The sequence below is a fragment of the Siphateles boraxobius genome, unplaced genomic scaffold (assembly GCF_051911475.1).
Source record: "Siphateles boraxobius isolate OS27281-9 unplaced genomic scaffold, OSU_SipBor_1 6, whole genome shotgun sequence".
NCBI lineage: Eukaryota > Metazoa > Chordata > Actinopteri > Cypriniformes > Leuciscidae > Siphateles > Siphateles boraxobius.
In genome coordinates this window covers 36283222-36302826 of record NW_027509186.1, presented here as the reverse complement: position 1 = coordinate 36302826, position 19605 = coordinate 36283222, and the positions used below count along the sequence as shown (strand labels likewise).

General features: G+C 40.4%; 1 protein-coding gene across 1 annotated transcript in view; it reads left to right on the top strand.

Annotated features, from left to right (window-relative positions):
- grm5b (glutamate receptor, metabotropic 5b) overlaps nucleotides 1-19605 on the top strand; it is a 74676-nt gene that overhangs the window by 43558 nt on the left and 11513 nt on the right. The window contains exon 3 of the mRNA XM_077209075.1: nucleotides 17739-17974. Within this exon, the coding sequence (XP_077065190.1) occupies nucleotides 17739-17974 (236 nt within the window). The remainder of the gene's footprint in view (nucleotides 1-17738; nucleotides 17975-19605) is intronic.

Genomic DNA, 19605 nt, shown 5'->3' with positions numbered 1-19605 from the left:
TGTGCAAGTGAATGTGTTTTGTTGTTTAAACACCTTTATAACGATCGATAGTTGAGCTATATACGCCACCATGTTAGTTTGTGCCGCAGACGCAGTTCAGTGAATCGGATCTGTTGGATTTACAACACGTGAATTTCTCCACTTCTCCCGAAATACATGAAAGTAAGTGGCCGGTGAACTGGGAGAAGAATAGAGGAAACTTTAAAGTTACTTACACAATGTGTAACCTATCTAATATGAATGAAACGTGTCGTCTAATTTTAATGGAAAGGATTATTATTGCCGCTTCCATAGACGGCAGTGTGTATTTTAATATAATGTATTAATATATTATAATGTATTATAATTATTATAATGTATTAATAATTATTTAATAAAAAAAATATATATTTTTTAATTATTATATTATATTATTTTATATATTTATTTTGTATTATAAAATGTCATTTCTAATATAGGATTTTTTTTCAATTGTAGTCTGTGTTCATATAATAAAAGTCACAGCAGAAATAGTGACAAAAAGAAAAGGAAGCGTTAGCTTTGTGAAGGAAACGCTGTAGCAGTAAAATGGGTTACGAATGTGGTTTCATGGTGACTTTAACCCCTCGCTTTCTCTCTGTGCTGCTTTTCTCTCGTTTTGCACCCAATTAGCAGCCGATGTAAAGACGTCACAACATTTTACACATGACAGGAGATGACAGGAGATCTGGTTTGATCTCGGCTGTTTGCTCACAACACAATTCATTTGAAGGTTGTAAATGTCAGAACAGAGAGAACGATCTGATGGAGAGACACTTGCACACACTGACACTGTCCTCCTGTGACCCGCGTGTGTGTGTGTGTGTGTGATTTCTTTAACGTCCTCTGAGTTCCGTCACCTCATGCTGATCAGCACATGTTTGCTGTAATATCTTGGCGTGTCGTCATGTTGTCATGGCAGCAACACTCAGGTTTGATTCTGCAATCGCGAGTCTGTTTGAAATGTAATATTGTATGCTAGCATTCAAAAGTTTGGGGTCTGTACGTTTTTTTATATGATAGATTTCTCTTCTGCTCACCAAGGCTGCATTTATTTGATCAAAAATGCAGTAAAAACAGTGAAATATTATTACAATTTAAAATAACTGGTTTCTATGTAAATATTTTGTAAAATGTAATTTATTCCTGTGATCAAAGCTGAATTTCCAGCATCATTACTCCCGTCTTCAGTGTCACATGATCCTTCAGAAATCAGTCTAATATGATGATTTGATGCTCAAGAAACATTTATGATTATGATCAATGTTGAAAACAGTTGTGCTGCTTGAATTTTAGGATTCTTTGATGAATAGTAAGATCAAAAGAACAGCATTTACTTTAAAAATGGAAATCTTTTGTAACATTATAAATGTCTTTACTTTCACTTTTGATCAATTTAATTGTTAGTGTTAAATTGTTTAAAAACATCTCATTGACCCAAACTGTTGAATGGTAGTGTATTCACCAAAAAGCTGTTGTTTTGTTCGAGTGGTTTGGTTTAATCAGTGTTAGAAGTGTTTATTGATCAGTTTTACTGAGAAACACCCAGAGGGAGATTTAAGTCTCAGAGTTACTCCTTTGCTTGAGCTTGACTTATTTATAGTTATATAGACTCAAATGAGTCAATATTGTCATCCAGCGAGTGTGTAGAGCTATAAAAATAAACGTGAAGTATTGTTTATGGAACAAACTATAAACTTTTTACTCACAACTCTGATTTTATATCTCACAATTCTGACTTTTTACTCACAACTCTGATTTTATATCTCACAATTCTGACTTTTTACTCAAAACTCTGATTTTATATCTCACAATTTCGAGTTTATATCTCACAATTTGGACTTTTTACTCACAACTCTGAGTTTATATTTCACAAATCTGTCTCAAAATTTTTATTTTACAACTCACAAGACTTTTTTCTCACACTTCCTAGTTTATATCTTGCAATTCTGCAGAGCCGGACAGAGTACAGAGCTTTGTTACTTGAGTAAAAGTACAGATCCCCCTTGCAAAATTTTACTCAAGTACAAGTAAAAGTAGGCTACTACAGTCAGATGTCTACTTACGTAAAAGTACTAAAGTACTTGTTTTTAAAAGTACTTGAGTATCAAGAGTACAAGAGTAGATTTTCTAAATATTGCATTACTAGTCTACTGCCACAGTGCTTACATTTATGCACAGAAACGTCCTACATGGAGTTATGAAAAATGTTAATGTTAATACCTTGGAGAATGTAAAAGGAATTGAAAGTAAAATCAAGTCATTTCATCTTTTTACCATGTTTCTTTATTTAATTTTTGGGGGGTCCCGTCTTTAAATGCGGGGACAACACACACACACACACACACACACACACACACACACACACACACACACACACACACACACACACACACACACACACACACACACACACACACACACACACACACACACACACACACACACACACATATATACAGGTATATATTAGAGGTGGACCGGTACACAGAAGTCACGGTTCGGTTCATACCTCGGTTCAGACATCACGGTTCGGTACGTTTTCGGTACAACGGAGTGAAAAGCAAAACAAAAATGCAGAAGGCATTTTTAGAATAGTCTTAAGCCTTGTATTTTTTAAATAAGTTTTATTAATACAGGCATAGAACCAGTTTATTTGTAGTGCACTGACAATAGTTTTATATAATTTAATTAGTTTATTAATTCAATTAATAAAAAGACAAAAAGACCTTGCGATATGTTTGGTAATTGTATCTGAATGAATTTAAAATTAATTTGCTATATTTCAGATCAATATATTTGTTTTCATTCATTTTAATTAAGCCTAACTTTATTCTCATCTGAATTATAAATAATTGATTTCCGTATAAAATAATACTACCATTAAAAAACACATTTGATTTTCTTTTTTTAATCAATGTAGAATGTGTAACTTAAAAATAAAACTGTGTGTGTGTGTGTGTGTGCGCATGCTTGCGTGCGATTTTGGTTGGGTGACAGTTGTAGGTTACCGTTTGACAAGAGGTCAAGAGGACAAGGTGTGACAAAAGCACGATGTTGTGTTTTATTTTTTTTGTGTACACAAATATTGTACACAATATTTTTTTTTTATTACACAGTATGTTTTTATGTTTCCACTGTTCGATCGCACCCCGCGCCTCTCTCTCTCTCTCTCTCGCTCTCTCTCTCTCTCTCTCTCTCTCTCTCTCTCTCTCTCTCTCTCTCTCTCGCTCTCTCTCTCTCTCTCTCTCGCTCTCTCTCTCTCTCTCTCTCTCTCTCTCTCTCTCTCTCTCTCTCTCTCTCTCTCTCGCTCTCTCTCTCTCTCTCTCGCTCTCTCTCTCTCGCTCTCTCTCTCTCTCTCTCTCTCTCTCTCTCTCTCTCTCTCTCTCTCGCTCTCTCTCTCTCTCTCTCGCTCTCTCGCTCTCTCTCTCTCTCTCTCTCTCTCTCTCTCTCTCTCTCTCTCTCGCTCTCTCTCTCGCTCTCTCGCTCTCTCTCTCTCTCTCTCTCTCTCTCTCTCTCTCTCTCTCTCTCTCTCTCTCTCTCACACACACACACAGTTCGATCGCGCCCGCGCCTCTCCCTCTCTCGCGCGCACACACACTTCAGCATTGCAATATTGACATCGCAGTCTGCTCATTATGCTGCGTTCAGACCAAACGCGAATTGAGCAAAATGTATCGCTATTTAGAGTTTTATTTATTTTTATACCGTGTATTCACCGTGTAAATTCGTGCACCGGACTGTGACGCCTGTACCGATTCGGTTCAATACGAATACATGTACTGTTCCACCCCTAATATAATATAATATATATATATATAAATATATATATATATATATATATATATATATATATATATATATATATATATTATGCGGTGATGCAGTGGCGACTCATGTAACATGCAAAGGGCGGCGCTGCCTATAAAGCACCTAAAAGCTGTCACAAAGAACCAGCAAAAGTAATGATTATGAATAGCCTATGTAAAATATAGCAAGGAGATATTTTAATTGTTTATTAATAAACAAGTGTTTTCTTTCGTTTTGAATTGTTCTGTTTAAACGTAGACATGTCTGTGAGGCAAGTAGGCTACCTTATATGCTGAGTTTCGGTTCATTTATGAGACCAGCTCCAGTTCACGCACCGGCGCCTCCATTTCTTATCTATCGTCTGCTATATTTACTTCTTATTTATTAAATACAGGCAATTGGTTGATGAAACATTGATTAAAATTAAGATACAATTAATGCAAAACGAAATTCAGGTTAAAGAAAGGTTTTGTGTTTTCGGTTTGATGTCTCTGTGAAAGTTTTAAAGCATATTTTATGCAGCTTTCAGAGCGCTCACGTCCATAACGGAGAACACTTCCATAACATTGTTTTTTCCTCATAAATGCAAACCCAAAAAATAAAATAAAACAAATATTTTATGTACTGTGGAGACTGAGCGCCAACCCTTCTTCACCCGCTGGGTAGTAGTCTACTTTGGTTTGCGCAGTGTAATTCACATAATCAGTAAAAAAAAATTTAAGCAATCAGAAGTCCCTCGCGGCTACGCCACTGCCACATTTGAACCTGACTGTATTAAACACACCGCATACTCAACAACATCAAAGCAAATGCTTGGCTTACATTAATGTGTAATATAAAATCTGACCATGGAGTTGACTTTGGCGGAAAGCTGAAGGTGATTGCTGATAGGCTGTCCCAATCAGTGGCGCATGCACAATCCAATCACGTTTGAGAGGGAAACAACAAATTGAGGGTTTCCGAGATTTTTCTTTTTTTCCTTTTTTTAATTTTTTTTTTTAGACGTATACGGGTACTCACGGTTATGGATAGAAATGTAGCGGAGTAAAGAGTACAATATTTGCCTCTCAAATGTACTTGAGTAAAGTCATGAGTACTCCCCAAAAATGATACTCGAGTAAAGTACAGATCCCTCAAAATTGTACTTAAGTACTGTACTCAAGTAAATGTACTCCGTTACTGTCCGGCTCTGCAATTATGAGTAAATATCTCGTCATTCTAAGTTTATTTCTGACAATTCTAAGTTTGTCTCAAAATTCTGAGTTTGTAACACAATTCTGACTTTTTTCTCACAACTCTCATATCATGCAATTCCAAGTTTGTCTAAAAATTCTGAGTTTATATTTCGCAATTCTGAGAATCTTGCAATTACTTTTTTCCTTTAGAAATGTGAGATATAAACTCGCAATTGTGAGTTATAAAGTCTAAATTGTGAGATAAAAAGCCACAATTGCGTTTTAATTTGTATTAATTTTTAGCGTTTATAGGAGGCACAAGTGAGATAACGGGTCTTTTCCTGAGAAACATCTGAGGAGCGAGAGAATCGGGGGAAATTTGCTGTTCGTTTAATCTCAGTACTCGATAAACAATCGAGATATTAAAAATATCATTTGTGATTTTCCTTCCCTTTGAGAGAGAGTGAGTGTTTTATGAAATGGTTTTCTCATGGCAGATGATGTTTTGGGGTGCAGCTGTGTGTGAAAGAGAGGATAGATATGATCCTTCACAAATAAACGAGTCCAGGCGAATCATCTGCCTGTTCACTTCCCCTCCTGATGGGAATGATGGAAACACACATATAGTGGAAAAACACAATAAATACGGATGGAATCTATACAGGCGGATAAACGAGCCAATAACGTCCACAGGTAGGCTAGAAGATGCTTATCTGCTTTTATTAATAAATGTAAGATATTTAATTTCAGCATGGCGAACAGGAAGCTCTTTATACGCCCACACATACACACACACACACACACGCTGAAGCTGTTTAAGGTCTACATGTTGAAGAGCAGACGCCCACATGTGTGCCGCTTGTGTGAAATGTGAGAGGTCTGTGGTAAAGAGATTTTCATCACACACACCGTCGGCTTTTTCAGTTTATCTACAAGTCAGTCACAGTTACATACTGTAAGTATTTTGATTTTTTGTCATGTGTGAGAGAATTTGTGTGTGTCTGTGTGTGTGTGTGAGAGTGAGTGAGAGTGTGTGTGTGAGTGTATTTGATTGAGTGTGTGTGTATGTGTGTGAGAGTGACTGAGTGAGTGAGTGTGTTTGTCTTTGTGTACCAGGCTCATATGACATGAATCCGCATTATATCAGTGTTACATGAGTGTTATATGAATGTTTCTGCAGTGATGGGAGTTTGATTGATGAGGTGCGTCTCGTTTCTAAGCACCTGCTCAAACCCGCCCAGCATATTAATAAAGACTGACATTATGAATTTGTACACACACACACAATCTCTCTCTCTCTGAGACAGAAACCGCAGGTGTGACCTGTATGAGGCATTTCCCGAGAAAAAGAGAGATGAGGAACAGCGAATGTTTGTTTTCTTCTTGCAGACACACACACTCTCTCTGTATCACTCAATACAACTAAACACATCTCTTCCAAAAGTTGCTGTCAGATTTATCAAACAACGATAGTTCTATCGCCATGGCGATCTGTCGTCTTGTCTCAACGACGATGAGATGCAACATACTGAGCGAGAGAGGAAGAAAGAAAGGCAGAGAGAGTATGAGGGTGAAAGAGAGAGAGAGGGAGAAAGAGGGCGAAAGAGAGGGAGAGAGGGGGAGGCAGAGAGAGGGAGAAAGAGAGAGAGGGAGAAAGAGAGAGAGGGGGAAAGAGAGAGAGGGAGAAAGAGAGAGGGAGAAAGAGAGGGGGCGAAAGAGAGGGAGAAAGAGAGTGGATTGGAGAAAAAGAGGGCGAAAGAGAGGGAGAGAGGGGGAGGGAGAGAAAGAGAGAGAGGGAGAAAGAGAGGGGGAGGGAGAGGGAGAAAGAGAGGGAGAGGGAGAAAGAGGGCGAAAGAGAGGGAGAGAGGGGGAGGCAGAGAGAGGGAGAAAGAGAGAGAGGGAGAAAGAGAGAGAGGGAGAAAGAGAGAGGAAGGGAGAAAAAGAGGGCGAAAGAGAGGGAGAGAGGGAGAAAGAGAGAGAGGGAGAAAGAGAGAGAGGGAGAAAGAGAGAGGAAGGGAGAAAAAGAGGGCGAAAGAGAGGGAGAGAGGGAGAGGGAGAGAGAGGGAGAAAGAGAAAGAGGGAGAAAGAGAGGAAGGGAGAAAAAGAGGGCGAAAGAGAGGGAGAGAGGGAGAGGGAGAGAGAGGGAGAAAGAGAAAGAGGGAGAAAGAGAGGAAGGGAGAAAGAGAGAGAGGGGGAAAGAGAGAGAGGGAGAAAGAGAGAGGGAGAAAGAGAGGGGGCGAAAGAGAGGGAGAAAGAGAGTGGATTGGAGAAAAAGAGGGCGAAAGAGAGGGAGAGAGGGGGAGGGAGAGAGAGAGAGGGAGAAAGAGAGGGAGAGAGGGGGAGGGAGAGAAAGAGAGAGAGAGGGAGAAAGAGAGGGAGAGGGAGAAAGAGGGCGAAAGAGAGGGAGAGAGGGGGAGGCAGAGAGAGGGAGAAAGAGAGAGAGGGAGAAAGAGAGAGAGGGAGAAAGAGAGAGGAAGGGAGAAAAAGAGGGCGAAAGAGAGGGAGAGAGGGAGAAAGAGAGAGAGGGAGAAAGAGAGAGGAAGGGAGAAAAAGAGGGCGAAAGAGAGGGAGAGAGGGAGAGGGAGAGAGAGGGAGAAAGAGAAAGAGGGAGAAAGAGAGGAAGGGAGAAAAAGAGGGCGAAAGAGAGGGAGAAAGAGAGATTTTTGATTTTTAAAATACATTTTATTACAATTCAGTTTTTCATTCGCAACAAAAAAGGTCACGCAAGAGTAGGCTACATACTACAGCTGAGTTAAAAAACTCACAATATACTGTTAAAAGTCAAAATATTATTCATTTTATTACAAAGAACATCTTTTACACCATCTTTTCTCAATCAACATTAGATTCTTTTTTGCATTGTAATACCGGAAATCAATTAGGATTCTTGATTTCAACAACATTGAAAAGAGCAATATTACTTTACTTACTTTACTTTAGCAATATTACTGTATCAGAATCTTTTTCAGTGTTACTGCTTTACATGATATATTTAGAAACCCCACTCTCTCAGCTGCATTGGTGGGAGCATTAACACAACCAAAACAATAAAATACATTTTCAAATTGAGACCTTATTGTTAAAAAATCTGCCTTTTACAACTTCTACTTCTTAAGAAACTGGAATGGAGTTCTTAGAGAATAAAATAGCAACACCGCCACTTAGAGATGAATTATGACCGAAAATGGAAACCCATTAAACTCTCTCGCCCAATCTTTTTCATTTAAAACATCACTATGAATTTCTTGTGCAAACAGAATGTCTGTTTTCTTTACCTTGATTAACTCATATAATTCAAACCTTGTCTTCCCTTCTCGGAATTTAAATGAAGAGAAGCAAAATAAAATTCTCTCATTAAAGAGAAGAAAAGGATAATCAAGACACAAAAAACCCTCATCTCCTAAGTGTAATTTTAAAGCCTGTCACTATCCTTAATTCCTAATTGAGAATTTACTTTAGTGAGAATTTTTTTCAGTCTGTAAACCTCTTGATCAGAAAAAAGACCTTCAAAAATCAAAAATCTTTGCTTTTTCTACAAATTGCTCCAAATCAGGAAAGTACTCTGTAATGCGCACATGTCTTGTATTCTTTGTTAGACCGTGTGTTCTTCAAAGCGTTTTTTTCTCTCGGCTGGCATATTTTTTCAATTGTTTTCAATGGGAGCAACTTTTTGAGCAATCTTGCCGAGCGATTGTTGCTTGGGCACTTTCCCATTGAAAATAGGCAATCAATTTCTTTCTGGAGAATTCGTGGGCCCTTGACGACAACATTGCTCAAAAACTTGCCCTGTGTATCATCACCTTAACTCTCAAAAAGAGCTTAATATCATCTACACTCTAAGATTGTTCTGAAGAGTCATTGTTTTCTTTGCTACATTCTGAAAGGTCAGTTTCACTTTCAGTATCAGTTTGACTATTTTCAGTTTTTTCTGTTTTAATCTCCTCTTATGTGGTGTTTTAAAAACACATTCATCTTGTTCTGCTTCAACACTGATCTCCTTCCAGCTTCATGTCTTGATTCTTTTCAAAACTGCATATCTAGACCATCGGTTAACTGATGCCAGCTTCTTCTACATCTACCACTGCCACTCGCCCTTTCCCCATTTGCTTCAAAGCTGCAGCATCACCGGATGAATCTGTTCAGTTTGCATCTACAGGTTTTTGTAATGTTTTCCTCAACTACATCCACTGTTGTAGGCACTTTCCTCCTATCTTTTAGTGCTACCTCCTCATCCTCCCCAACTATTTCAACCGAAACCGCTGAAACTTTTTCTTGGAATTCTCATCTTTTTTTCGGACAAACCCTCACGAGAAGTCCCATTTCACCACAACTAAGGCATTTCATGCTATTAGTCATGGCATAAACCACATAGTTGAAGTCATCACGATTGAAATTAAATGTCAAATCCAATTCCTCTTTGTTATCCTTTAGTACCATGTACACAAAACGTCTGAACGACACTACGTGTTTCAGTAATGTCGATTTACAGCCGATTTGGATCATCTTGATTGGGGAACCCAACCTGCCATATCGTTCCAACAATTGAACAAGCGCCTCGTTTTTTATGAAAGGCGGTTTGATAGAATAATCAATTCTTTTTGGACGGAGTAGACAAGGGTAACACTGGAACAAAAACATTGTCAATAACAACTCCGCTTTCAATCAAAATGTTTGCTAACACAACCCCAGACCGCTACATAGTATCAGCCCAGATCCGGCCCACATCTGGTACACCTGGAATCCGCACAGCCCGGATGTGGGCCGGATCTGGGCCAACACTATGTTACTGTCTGGGGTTTTCAAAAAAACAACAACCGCATTGTTCATTCTTCATGCTGACAAAACATTTTCACAGCCAACCACCTCCTCCTACATCTAAACTACACACACACTAGCGTTCAAACTTATATTCACAACATGACGCCGTGTGAGGAAATCTAATGTCCTCACACCTGAAGTTATAAAAACTGGCAGACAGACAACAAAACACTATCTTAGTACTTCTAAACCTGTATAACACAAGTAAAAGAGACAAAAGATAGAAAAAAGAAAACGTTTTTAGGCACAGCGGCCTAAATAAAAACACTTTATTAAATAATTTAAAAACAATTAACAAACATTTTACTCAAGACATTTAGCAAAAATTAATTCACCATCTCTAACAAAGCACAACATTTCTTTTTAATTCCATACATTTTCAAATTCCTCTATACTCTTCAGTTTTATAAAATGGAAAATCAAATTTAATTCTTACTTTTATTAAACTCTTAAAAACTTGTACTACATCATGACCAACTTCACCATCTATTTTTTTTTCTTTCTTGTCAGATAAATAGCCATTTTTGCTTTTCCAATAACAAAGTTAACAAGTTGGCCTTTTTTTCTCTTTTTTTCAAAACTTGAAACTAAAAATGAAACCAACCTTTGAAAATATAGAGAGAGAGAGAGAGAGAGAGAGAGAGAGAGAGAGAGAGAGAGAGAGAGAGAGAGAGAGACTGTTTTCAGCTGCTAGGATGTTCAGATTCAGACCTGAATGGACAAATTGGAAAGGAGGAGATCAAAGCTTGCTCTCTTTGGGAAAACCTGATGGAGATGTGATTAAAGATCCGTCCTCTGAGAGAACCAGAATAAATGAGTGCATTCAACGTGAAATCAGAATTGACCTGTTTTACATTCTTCTGGTGTTAGTGTGCGTCATTCATTAGTTCATATTTCATATTTCTCAGGAGCCAGTAAAAGTCTGCTGCAAATAACAATTCTTCAGGACACTGTTTAGTCAGAGTGCATTGTGGGAAGCTGTGATATACTGTAGATCTGGGGACAGAAAGAGTTTGACGGAGAGGAGAAGTTGGCTCGGAAATGCTGTTTGTGCTCCTGATGAAACACATTCTGCCAGTGTTTGTGTGTCGACACGGTTCAAGTTATCTCGGCTACGCAGCACTTGTTCCAGGACAGAGTGTGTTTGCATGACGAACTGTTGTTGTTGGTCACCTCTAGTTTTAATCCTTCACCTTGGTATGTGACAGCGCTCCTTCCCTCTCTCTCTCTCTCTCTCTCTCTCTCTCTCTCTCTCTCTCTCTCTCTCTCTCTCTCTCTCTCTCTCTCTCTCTCTCTCTCTCTCTCTCTCTCTCTCTCTCTCTCCCTCCCTCTCTCTCTCCCTCTCTTTCTCTCTCTCTCTCCCTCCCTCTCTCTCTCCCTATCTCTCTCTCTTTACATTTAGGGACAGATTTACTTACAGCTTGCTCCAGTGCAAACCCTCTTTTAGCGTTAAAAAACTACTGTCAGGATTTACTAAAGACACATTGTGAAAAATTAGCGCTGGAAAGGCGAGGACAGGGTTATTTTTAGGCTGAACTTATTGCATATGCTTTGTAGGAGTTTCCCTTTCAGATGCAAAATTTATGGGGGGAGAGTTTAAATGAATCATGCATGGTGATTCACTAAAGTTTGCGCTCGTCAATTCACTGGTATTGTCACCATTATTTACCGCCGAAAACAAGCATGTCTTACACCAGACGCTAATGTTTCGCTGCTCTTAGTAGATTGTGTTGGTCATTTTGGAAATGATCTAGCTGCATCTGTTCTTTAACTTGCGTGTCGTCAGTAGACAATTCGGCACTTTTATGGGATTGCCCTCTCATGCTAATTTATCCTGTTTAGTAAATCTGACCCAAAAAGTCTGACTTTTGTTCAAGTCTCCTGCTTTTCAGATTTGTCTTTTTAGTTAAGTATTTTTTGATAGAGTGAAAACTAACGTTTTATTTTATACGATTTTATTTTAGGTTTTATTTGTTTGATTTAGTTTAGTTTAACAGAGTCTATTGCAATCATTAGTGTTCGTCTTCTTCTTCTTCTTCTTCTTCTTCTTCCGTTCTTGAGTATTTGCCAGCTTATAGAAACGCTTGCAGTCTGAACATTAACCACAGCAATTTTGGAGTCTCTAACTCAATTTCTCTAGCGCCACCAACTGTACAAACTTTCACTTTTGTTTATGCTAATAACTTTTGAACTGTAAGGGCTAGAAACAAAATCCTGGTGCGACCCGTCGACTCGAACGATACCCAATTTCCCCATGTCAGCCATTTTGTGCATTAGCCATTTTGAATGTTGTCGTAAAATGCTATATTTTACGAACGGATTGGCGTATCGTGAGGCGATGAGAAAAAAAGCACAGGGGTGTACCTTTCCATCGGCGGCAGAACGCTGGTAAAGAATCGCCTCGACCCCCACTTCAGAAGCGTCGACCTCGACTATAAATTGTCTAATGACGTCGGGGGTTAAAAGAATCGGCGCGGTGGTGAAAAGGGTCTTGAGATAGTCAACCGCTTTCTGTGCGGGTTCTGACCAAGTAAACCTAGACTTGACAGAAGTCAGAGCAGAAAGTGTAGCAGCAATTTGACTAAAATTTCGTATAAAGCGACGATAAAAATTGGCAAAGCCAAGGAATCGTTGGAGCGCGACACGAGAATCAGGAATGGGCCAATCAATAACTGCCTGGACCTTAGCAGGGTCCATACTAACTCCCTCCACCGAAATGACCGAACCAAGGAAGGTGACCGAGGGCGTATGGAAAGAACATTTCTCTGCCTTAACATAGAGACGATTCTCTAGTAAACGCTGGAGGACGCGACGGACGTGCTGGACATGGACCTAGAGAGAGGGTGAGAAAATCAATATGTCGTCTATATAAACGAAAACAAAGATATTGAGCATATCGCGAAGAACGTAATTTACAAGGGCTTGAAAGACGGTGGGAGCGTTGACCAGACCAAACGGAAGAAACCGATATTTGAAGTAACCTAGGGGCGTATTAAAAGTGGTCTTCCACTCGTCCCCCTCCCTAATACGAACGAGATTATAAGCGTTGCGGAGGTCGAGTTTAGTGAAGATCCTTGCTCCCTGCAAGACTTCGAAGGCTGATGACACCGTTGGTAAGGGGTAGCGATTCTTAACAGTGATGTCATTCAACCCACGATAGTCTATGCAGGGACGCAAGGAGCCGTCCTTCTTCTTAACAAAGAAGAATCCTGCACCGGTGGGAGACAAGGAGGGAACAATAGTACCGGCGTTAAGGGAATCGGAGAGATAATTCTTGAGAGCTTTGCGTTCTGGGGCGGACAAGGAGTATAGCCTTCCCCGCGGGGGTGTGGTGCCCGGAAGAAGGTCTATACCACAGTCGTACAGCTGATGAGGGGGGAGAGAAGTGGCCCGGGAACGACTGAAGACCTCTCGCAAATCGTGGTACTCCTCAGGAACGCCTGTAAAATCACCTGGCTCCTCCTGAAAAACAGGGACAGAAGAAACAGGAGGGACAGCAGAGACAAGGCAATCAACATGACAGGACAATTTCCTAGACAAAATAGTGCCATTAGACCAATCGATCTGGGGGTTATGTTGAACTAACCAGGGGTGTCCTAAAATTACTGGTGAAAAGGGAGAATGAAAAATTAAAAAATAAACTGTCTCTCTATGATTCCCTGACACAGTGAGGGACAGGGAAACTGTTTCCTTCTGTATTCTAGGAAGGGAACTGCCTTCTAGGGCAAATGGGGTGTGGAGTCTTTTAAGTCTATGAGGGGAATACCTTGTTCAAGGGCCCATGCTTCATCGACAAATTTTCCCTCCACCCCCGAATCAATCAAGGCCGTGCAGGAGACTGAAGAGCTGGGCCAGCGGAGAAAAATGGGTAGAGAAGTACAGATGGAGAGACCAAGGAAGTAACGCTCGCCAGTAACCCTCCACCTACTGACGAGCTCTGGCTTTTACCGGACATGCGGAGACGAAGTGACCAGCCGAAGCGCAGTACATGCAGAGACGGTTGGCTATCCTCCGCTCGCGTTCCTTGACGGAGTTGCGTAATCCACCAAGCTGCATGGGCTCGGACTCAGGAGTGGCTGGGGGCGGAGGAAAGGCAGCGGATGGAGTAGAGAGCAGCGCGGCCTCCAGGCTGCGGGCTCGTTGACGCCGATCAAAGCGTTTCTCAACACGGATGGCCAGGTCGATTAAGGGGTCGAGACGGGTTGGTACCTCACAAACGAAGATCTCGTCCTTTAGCTCCGAGTTGAGTCCCTCCAGGAATCGAGCCACCAGTGCCGGTTCGTTCCAACCGCAAGTAGTAGACAGGGTGCGAAACTCGATAGCAAAGTCTGCTGCGGAGCTTCTTCCCTGGCCTCCTCTCCATGGACTGAGCGGTCGAAGACGCGAATCATCTCCGCCTTGAAGAGAGAAAAATTGTGGACGCAGTCCACCTCTGCTTCCCAGTTGACCGCTCCCCACTCGCGTGCTCGCCCGGTAAGGAGAGAGAGAACATAGGCCACCTTGACACGATCCTTGGCATATGTAGAGGGCAGCAGAGAAAACATAACCTTGCATTGGGTGATAAAGGGGCGGCATTGAGTGGGCTCACCCGAGTAGCAAGGGGGGTTGTTAATCCGCGGCTTGGGTGGTTCGCGAATCTCCGGAGATGCAGGAGGATCGCAGCAGAGATTGTGAAGCTGTAGTGAGAGATCCGATACCTGGGCAGCCAAGGACTCAACAGCCTGTCTTGCGGCAGACAACTCCTCCTGATGTCTGCCCAGCATGGCGCCCTGGAGCTCCATAGCAGTCTGGAACGGATTGCCACTCCCTGGGTCCATGCTTTGGCCAGATTATTCTGTCAGGTATGTGAGAGAAAGGACCCAAATGCGCTGTAGCAGTTTAACAGTTTTTAATCAACTTAGGAAGCTGTCCACAGGAAAGATAAAAGAGCAGTATATTGCAGTCAATAATAAATGTTGAACATATAGTGGCAGCATAGTGGACTGAAGAGATGAAACGTAAATCCCCCTTCTAGGACAGCGTAGCGCAGAAAGAGACTGTGGTCCCGGGAGGAGAACTGCAGGCTTTGGATACCTCGGGATACCAGAGCATAGAGGATGGCTGGAAACTGGCGCCGGTCTCTGCAATAGTTTGAGCTGGGTAGAGTTCAGAGTGCGAGCAACAGCATACACAAAGAAATACCTGCAGCTGGTTATCATCGAGCAGTAACACCTTGACAACCGGAAAGGACAAGACAGGACAGAGAGGTAAGCACGCGATGATTCTTCAAGTGGGTACATGAATAATCTGACGACAAGAAAAGGAGAAAGGAGGACTAGAAGGAGGACTAGAAGAAGCAAACACAATTAGACGGAAAGGGGGAGCAGGTGTGGGAATGATTAGTGCGATGCCGGGATAGAGTAGGGACAGCTGAGAGTGATGAGAGAGTGTGTAATGAGTGTATGTTTAACGAGCGTTGAGTGAGAGACCACGAGAGGGAGACAGAGAAAAGAGAAAGATACCAGGATCATGACAGTATGTGTCTTCAGCACCTTGCCCTGAATGTTCTCAAAAAGTTTTGAGACAAAAAATTATAATACAATTTCCAAAAATGCTAACAGCTTTTGATTAAATTAGCCTATTTAAATTAAACATTTCATGGTTTATGCCAAGAGCATTGTACAAATTTTGTCATATTCAGCCAAACTTCCTGTCCGCCATGTTGATTTTCTTTCAAAAACTACTTTTTAAATTCCTCCTAGACCATCTGTCAGATTTTCACCAAAGTCGAGTCAGATCATCTTCAGACTATGCCGGCAAAAAGTTATGGATTTCGTGTTGATAGACAAATCTGTTTTTGTATACCGCATCAGTCAATTCGATGAAATGAAGCTAAAACGACTCTGCAATACTTTGTCATATTGATACCAAACTTTGCATGTGTCATTTTCACCTCACTCTGATCACAACACATCAGTTTGTTCACAGCGCCACCTATTGGTCAAAAGTGACAAACCACTAAATTATATTTTTAGTGATTGTATTTTATAATTTTTCAGCCATTTTGCCTGAAATCAACTTAATATGTCTTTAATTGCTTATTGTTGCAGTTGGTCTGACGCTCCCAGCCATGTCGGCATGAATTATCATGCCTTCTTTGTGCCTTTTTCTCTATATCAGTGTCAGTGTTTCTGAACTCCCTGAAAGGCCTCCATAGTCTTTAGTTTCTTCCAGGAACGAACAAGTCACAATATTCCTCATTTAAATAATTAATAAGCAGCATAAAGGGGCGTGGCCTGTTGTGTTAGTTAGTAGTGTGTTGAAACTGCCGGTTATGGTAAGGGGCGGGACATTTTCCAAACACACTTGGAGCGCTTGACCAATCACAACACACTGATCCAGCCGACCAATCAGAGCACAGTGTGCTTTTCAGAAGGAGGGGCTTCACAGAGACAGGAACTAAACAGAGCGTTACTGACAGACTGGGAAGAGAGGAGCTGCAACAATGAAGAATATGGGAAAAATAATTTGTTTTTATGAACATTCAGGCATGAAAACATATTCTAGTAGAGCCCAAAAACAAAATCAAGACTTTGCAAAAGGGCATAATATGGCCTCTTAAAGAAAAACACCTGAGATAAAGATGGTACTGTAATAAACAGAGACCATATGGGCCTACAACACAAACAATGTATCATTTTCAGTAGAGTTCCTCGGAATCCCCCATAAGCACCTACTCCAATGCTGTCGCCATGGCTACAGTCTCGGCCAATCGTGTCGCAGCCAGCTGTGAGGTCATCAGTCCCTTCACGCAACCACACAGGGTGTCAAATGAGTTTGCCCACAATGATGCCATCTGTACTGTATGTATATGTGTGTGTGTGTGTGTGTGAGCTCATTTGCACTAGTTTCATTATTAAGGTGACTGTCCTTATCTGTCCCGGCTGAAGGGTGTGTGTGATTTTTTTTTGTCTGCGTTTTGTATTAAGTTTAACCCAGGGTTGATTTCTGCAGCTGACCTGTCGGCAAGGGTGTAATCGTGTTAAAAAACACACACATGCATACAATCACATACAAGCTCAGTTACAAAACCTACCCAGACAGCATTTTAAGGCTTTATATGTGCACTTCATATGAGGAGTGAAGTGCGCTCATTTGTTTAGTGCTTAAGATACTGCCTATAAAGATCACACATTTCAGTTCTGATGCTCATAAGGATTTGGCTAGAAAATCATACATGCACAAACTTTTATTTTTTAAATGTGTGAATCAATGTGATTATTTATAAACCTTTGACATTATATTTAAACATATGAACTCATAAATTACCTCTGTTCAATCTTAAAGTGTGATTTTAGTGCACCGATGTCCTGGATCAATGATCTGTCTGCTTCTGTGTCTCACACACATTTACACTTACATACAGATGCATGTGAGATTTCCACATCAACAATTATCAGTCTTTTAAAAATATGCCTCTAGTTGTCATGGTTACTGGGGAAAATGGCAGCACAGACAGAGAAAAATAATGAGTCATTTGCGTGCGGGTGTTCATTTAATTGGCAATTTGTATCTACTTTGTATCAAAACTATTTAATTTGCACAAATGTTTATCAGTCAGTGTATGTTTCAGGAAGGCTTCACATAGCTGAACTGAATGTTTCAACATGACGCTGCCAAAACACACACACGCGCACACACACACACTCAAACACGGTCACACACACAGGCGCACACACACACCCGTGGCATGCACACAGACATACTCGCACACACACAGACATACTCGCACACACACAGACATTCACACAGACACTCACACACACACACACACACACACTCTCACAAACACACACACACACTCATGACTGACAGCAGAAGATGCATGTGATCCTCCTCAGGATTCTTCACACTGATGTTGTTGCTCTCTCTCCTCAGTGACGGGTGGGCGGACCGGTATGATGTCACTGACGGGTACGTGCGCGAGGCCGCCGGCGGGATCACGATTAAACTGCAGTCCGCAGACGTCAAGTGGTTTGACGATTACTACCTGAAACTACGTCCCGACAATAACCCACGAAATCCCTGGTTCCCCGAGTTCTGGCAGCACCGGTTCCACTGCCGGCTCAAAGGACACCCGCAGGACAACAACAAATACAACAGAACCTGCGGCAGTAAGTCCATTCAACTCAATTCAATTCAATTTACATTTATCTGTATAGAACTTTTCACAATACATATAATTTCGAAGCAGCTTTACAGAGTCCACATTACAATTTAGAGTGATCTGTTATCAGAGGTAACTGTCTAAGTCATGTATTTCAGAAACTTGCAACTACAAAATCACAGTTAGCTAAAAAAATTATTAATTTAAACAATGTAATAATTTAACGCAGAAATAATGAACTCATTGAAGTAATGAATACTTGTTTGTTTACAAATTAAGTGACTACAATATTAAAACAATTACAAGTGTGTGTGTTTGTGTGTGTCCACGATGCCGTCTAGATGGGACTGAGTAAAGCCGTGACCTTTTCGAGTAACAATAGTCTAAGAACAGACAGGAACGAATGATTATGTTCTTTCATCCAGACTTCCTCTTCAGATATCACATCTTCCATTAGTCTCGCTGTCTTTATCATGGCTCCTGCTTGAGTTCAAAGAAACTTGAAAATCCTATTTTAAAAAAAAGAAGAAAAGAACAACCACAACTTTCCTCTGCAACCTGAATAAAAACTGCTTGAATAAAAACCAACAGGAGCAACAGTTAGGAGAGATATTATGTTTTTAATGTCAGTTCAAAGCCTCATTTTTCAACCAGAGCGTGCTGAGGGGATCAAACAGTTTTCAATTAACTGAAATTTGGCGTGAAAACAAGACTTTCAACTGCAATAAACAATCACAAACAGATTAAAGCCCAAAGTACGCTTCAGTTTCGAAAAGCGTTTAGCCTTTCAAAGTAAGCTATACTTCATTTGATAGCAGACAGTCGACACACTTGCTAGAAAGATTCATCTTTGTTCGATGTGACAAAATAAAAATGTCTTTGTACTCTTGTCAAGTAGTTTAACAGCCATTGAACATGCATTTTTGCTGTATGGAACAAAGCAGGTTTGATATTGATAGTAGTAAAAGTAGTAGTAGTGAAAGCAGTTTTTTCATATTTTAATTTTGAAACAACGGGCCATTGTAAATGCAATAAAATGCAAAATGCATGCAAAAACTGAGCGTAAATAGTAGAATAATCATGCTGAATGCATACAGTATGCGCTAAAGGTCGACCGATTAATTGGTTTTGCTGATTAATCGGCACCGATAACCAATTGCTGGAACAAAGTACATATATTTTCATGGGTCAGTACTGTTTATCAACTTTTGTTATAAAGTTCAGCACTATTTTATGTCATGTTTATTTTTATTCAGTATCTATTTTAAAAATTATCGGTTGATTAATCGTTATCAGTCAGCGTGGGCCATCCTGGTTATAGTTATCGGTAAAATCCACTATCAGTCGACTCTAGTATGCGGATGCTATTCTGCTGATAAAATGTACGTAATGTTCACTGTATGCCTACTCTATTATATGTTTAAAAACTGAAGTGCTTTAGGCCTTGTTTATTCCTAGTCTTTTTCTTCGAGTAGTCCAACTGCTTCTTATATTGCCTCCTTTAATTTTAAATACTACATTTTTAATATTTTTTTTTACCTTTTATTGCTATTTTTATTTCCTATGCATTTGGTTTGATATTTAATAATTAATACTTTTATTTAAAGCATGTTGAATTATCATTGTGTATGAAATGTG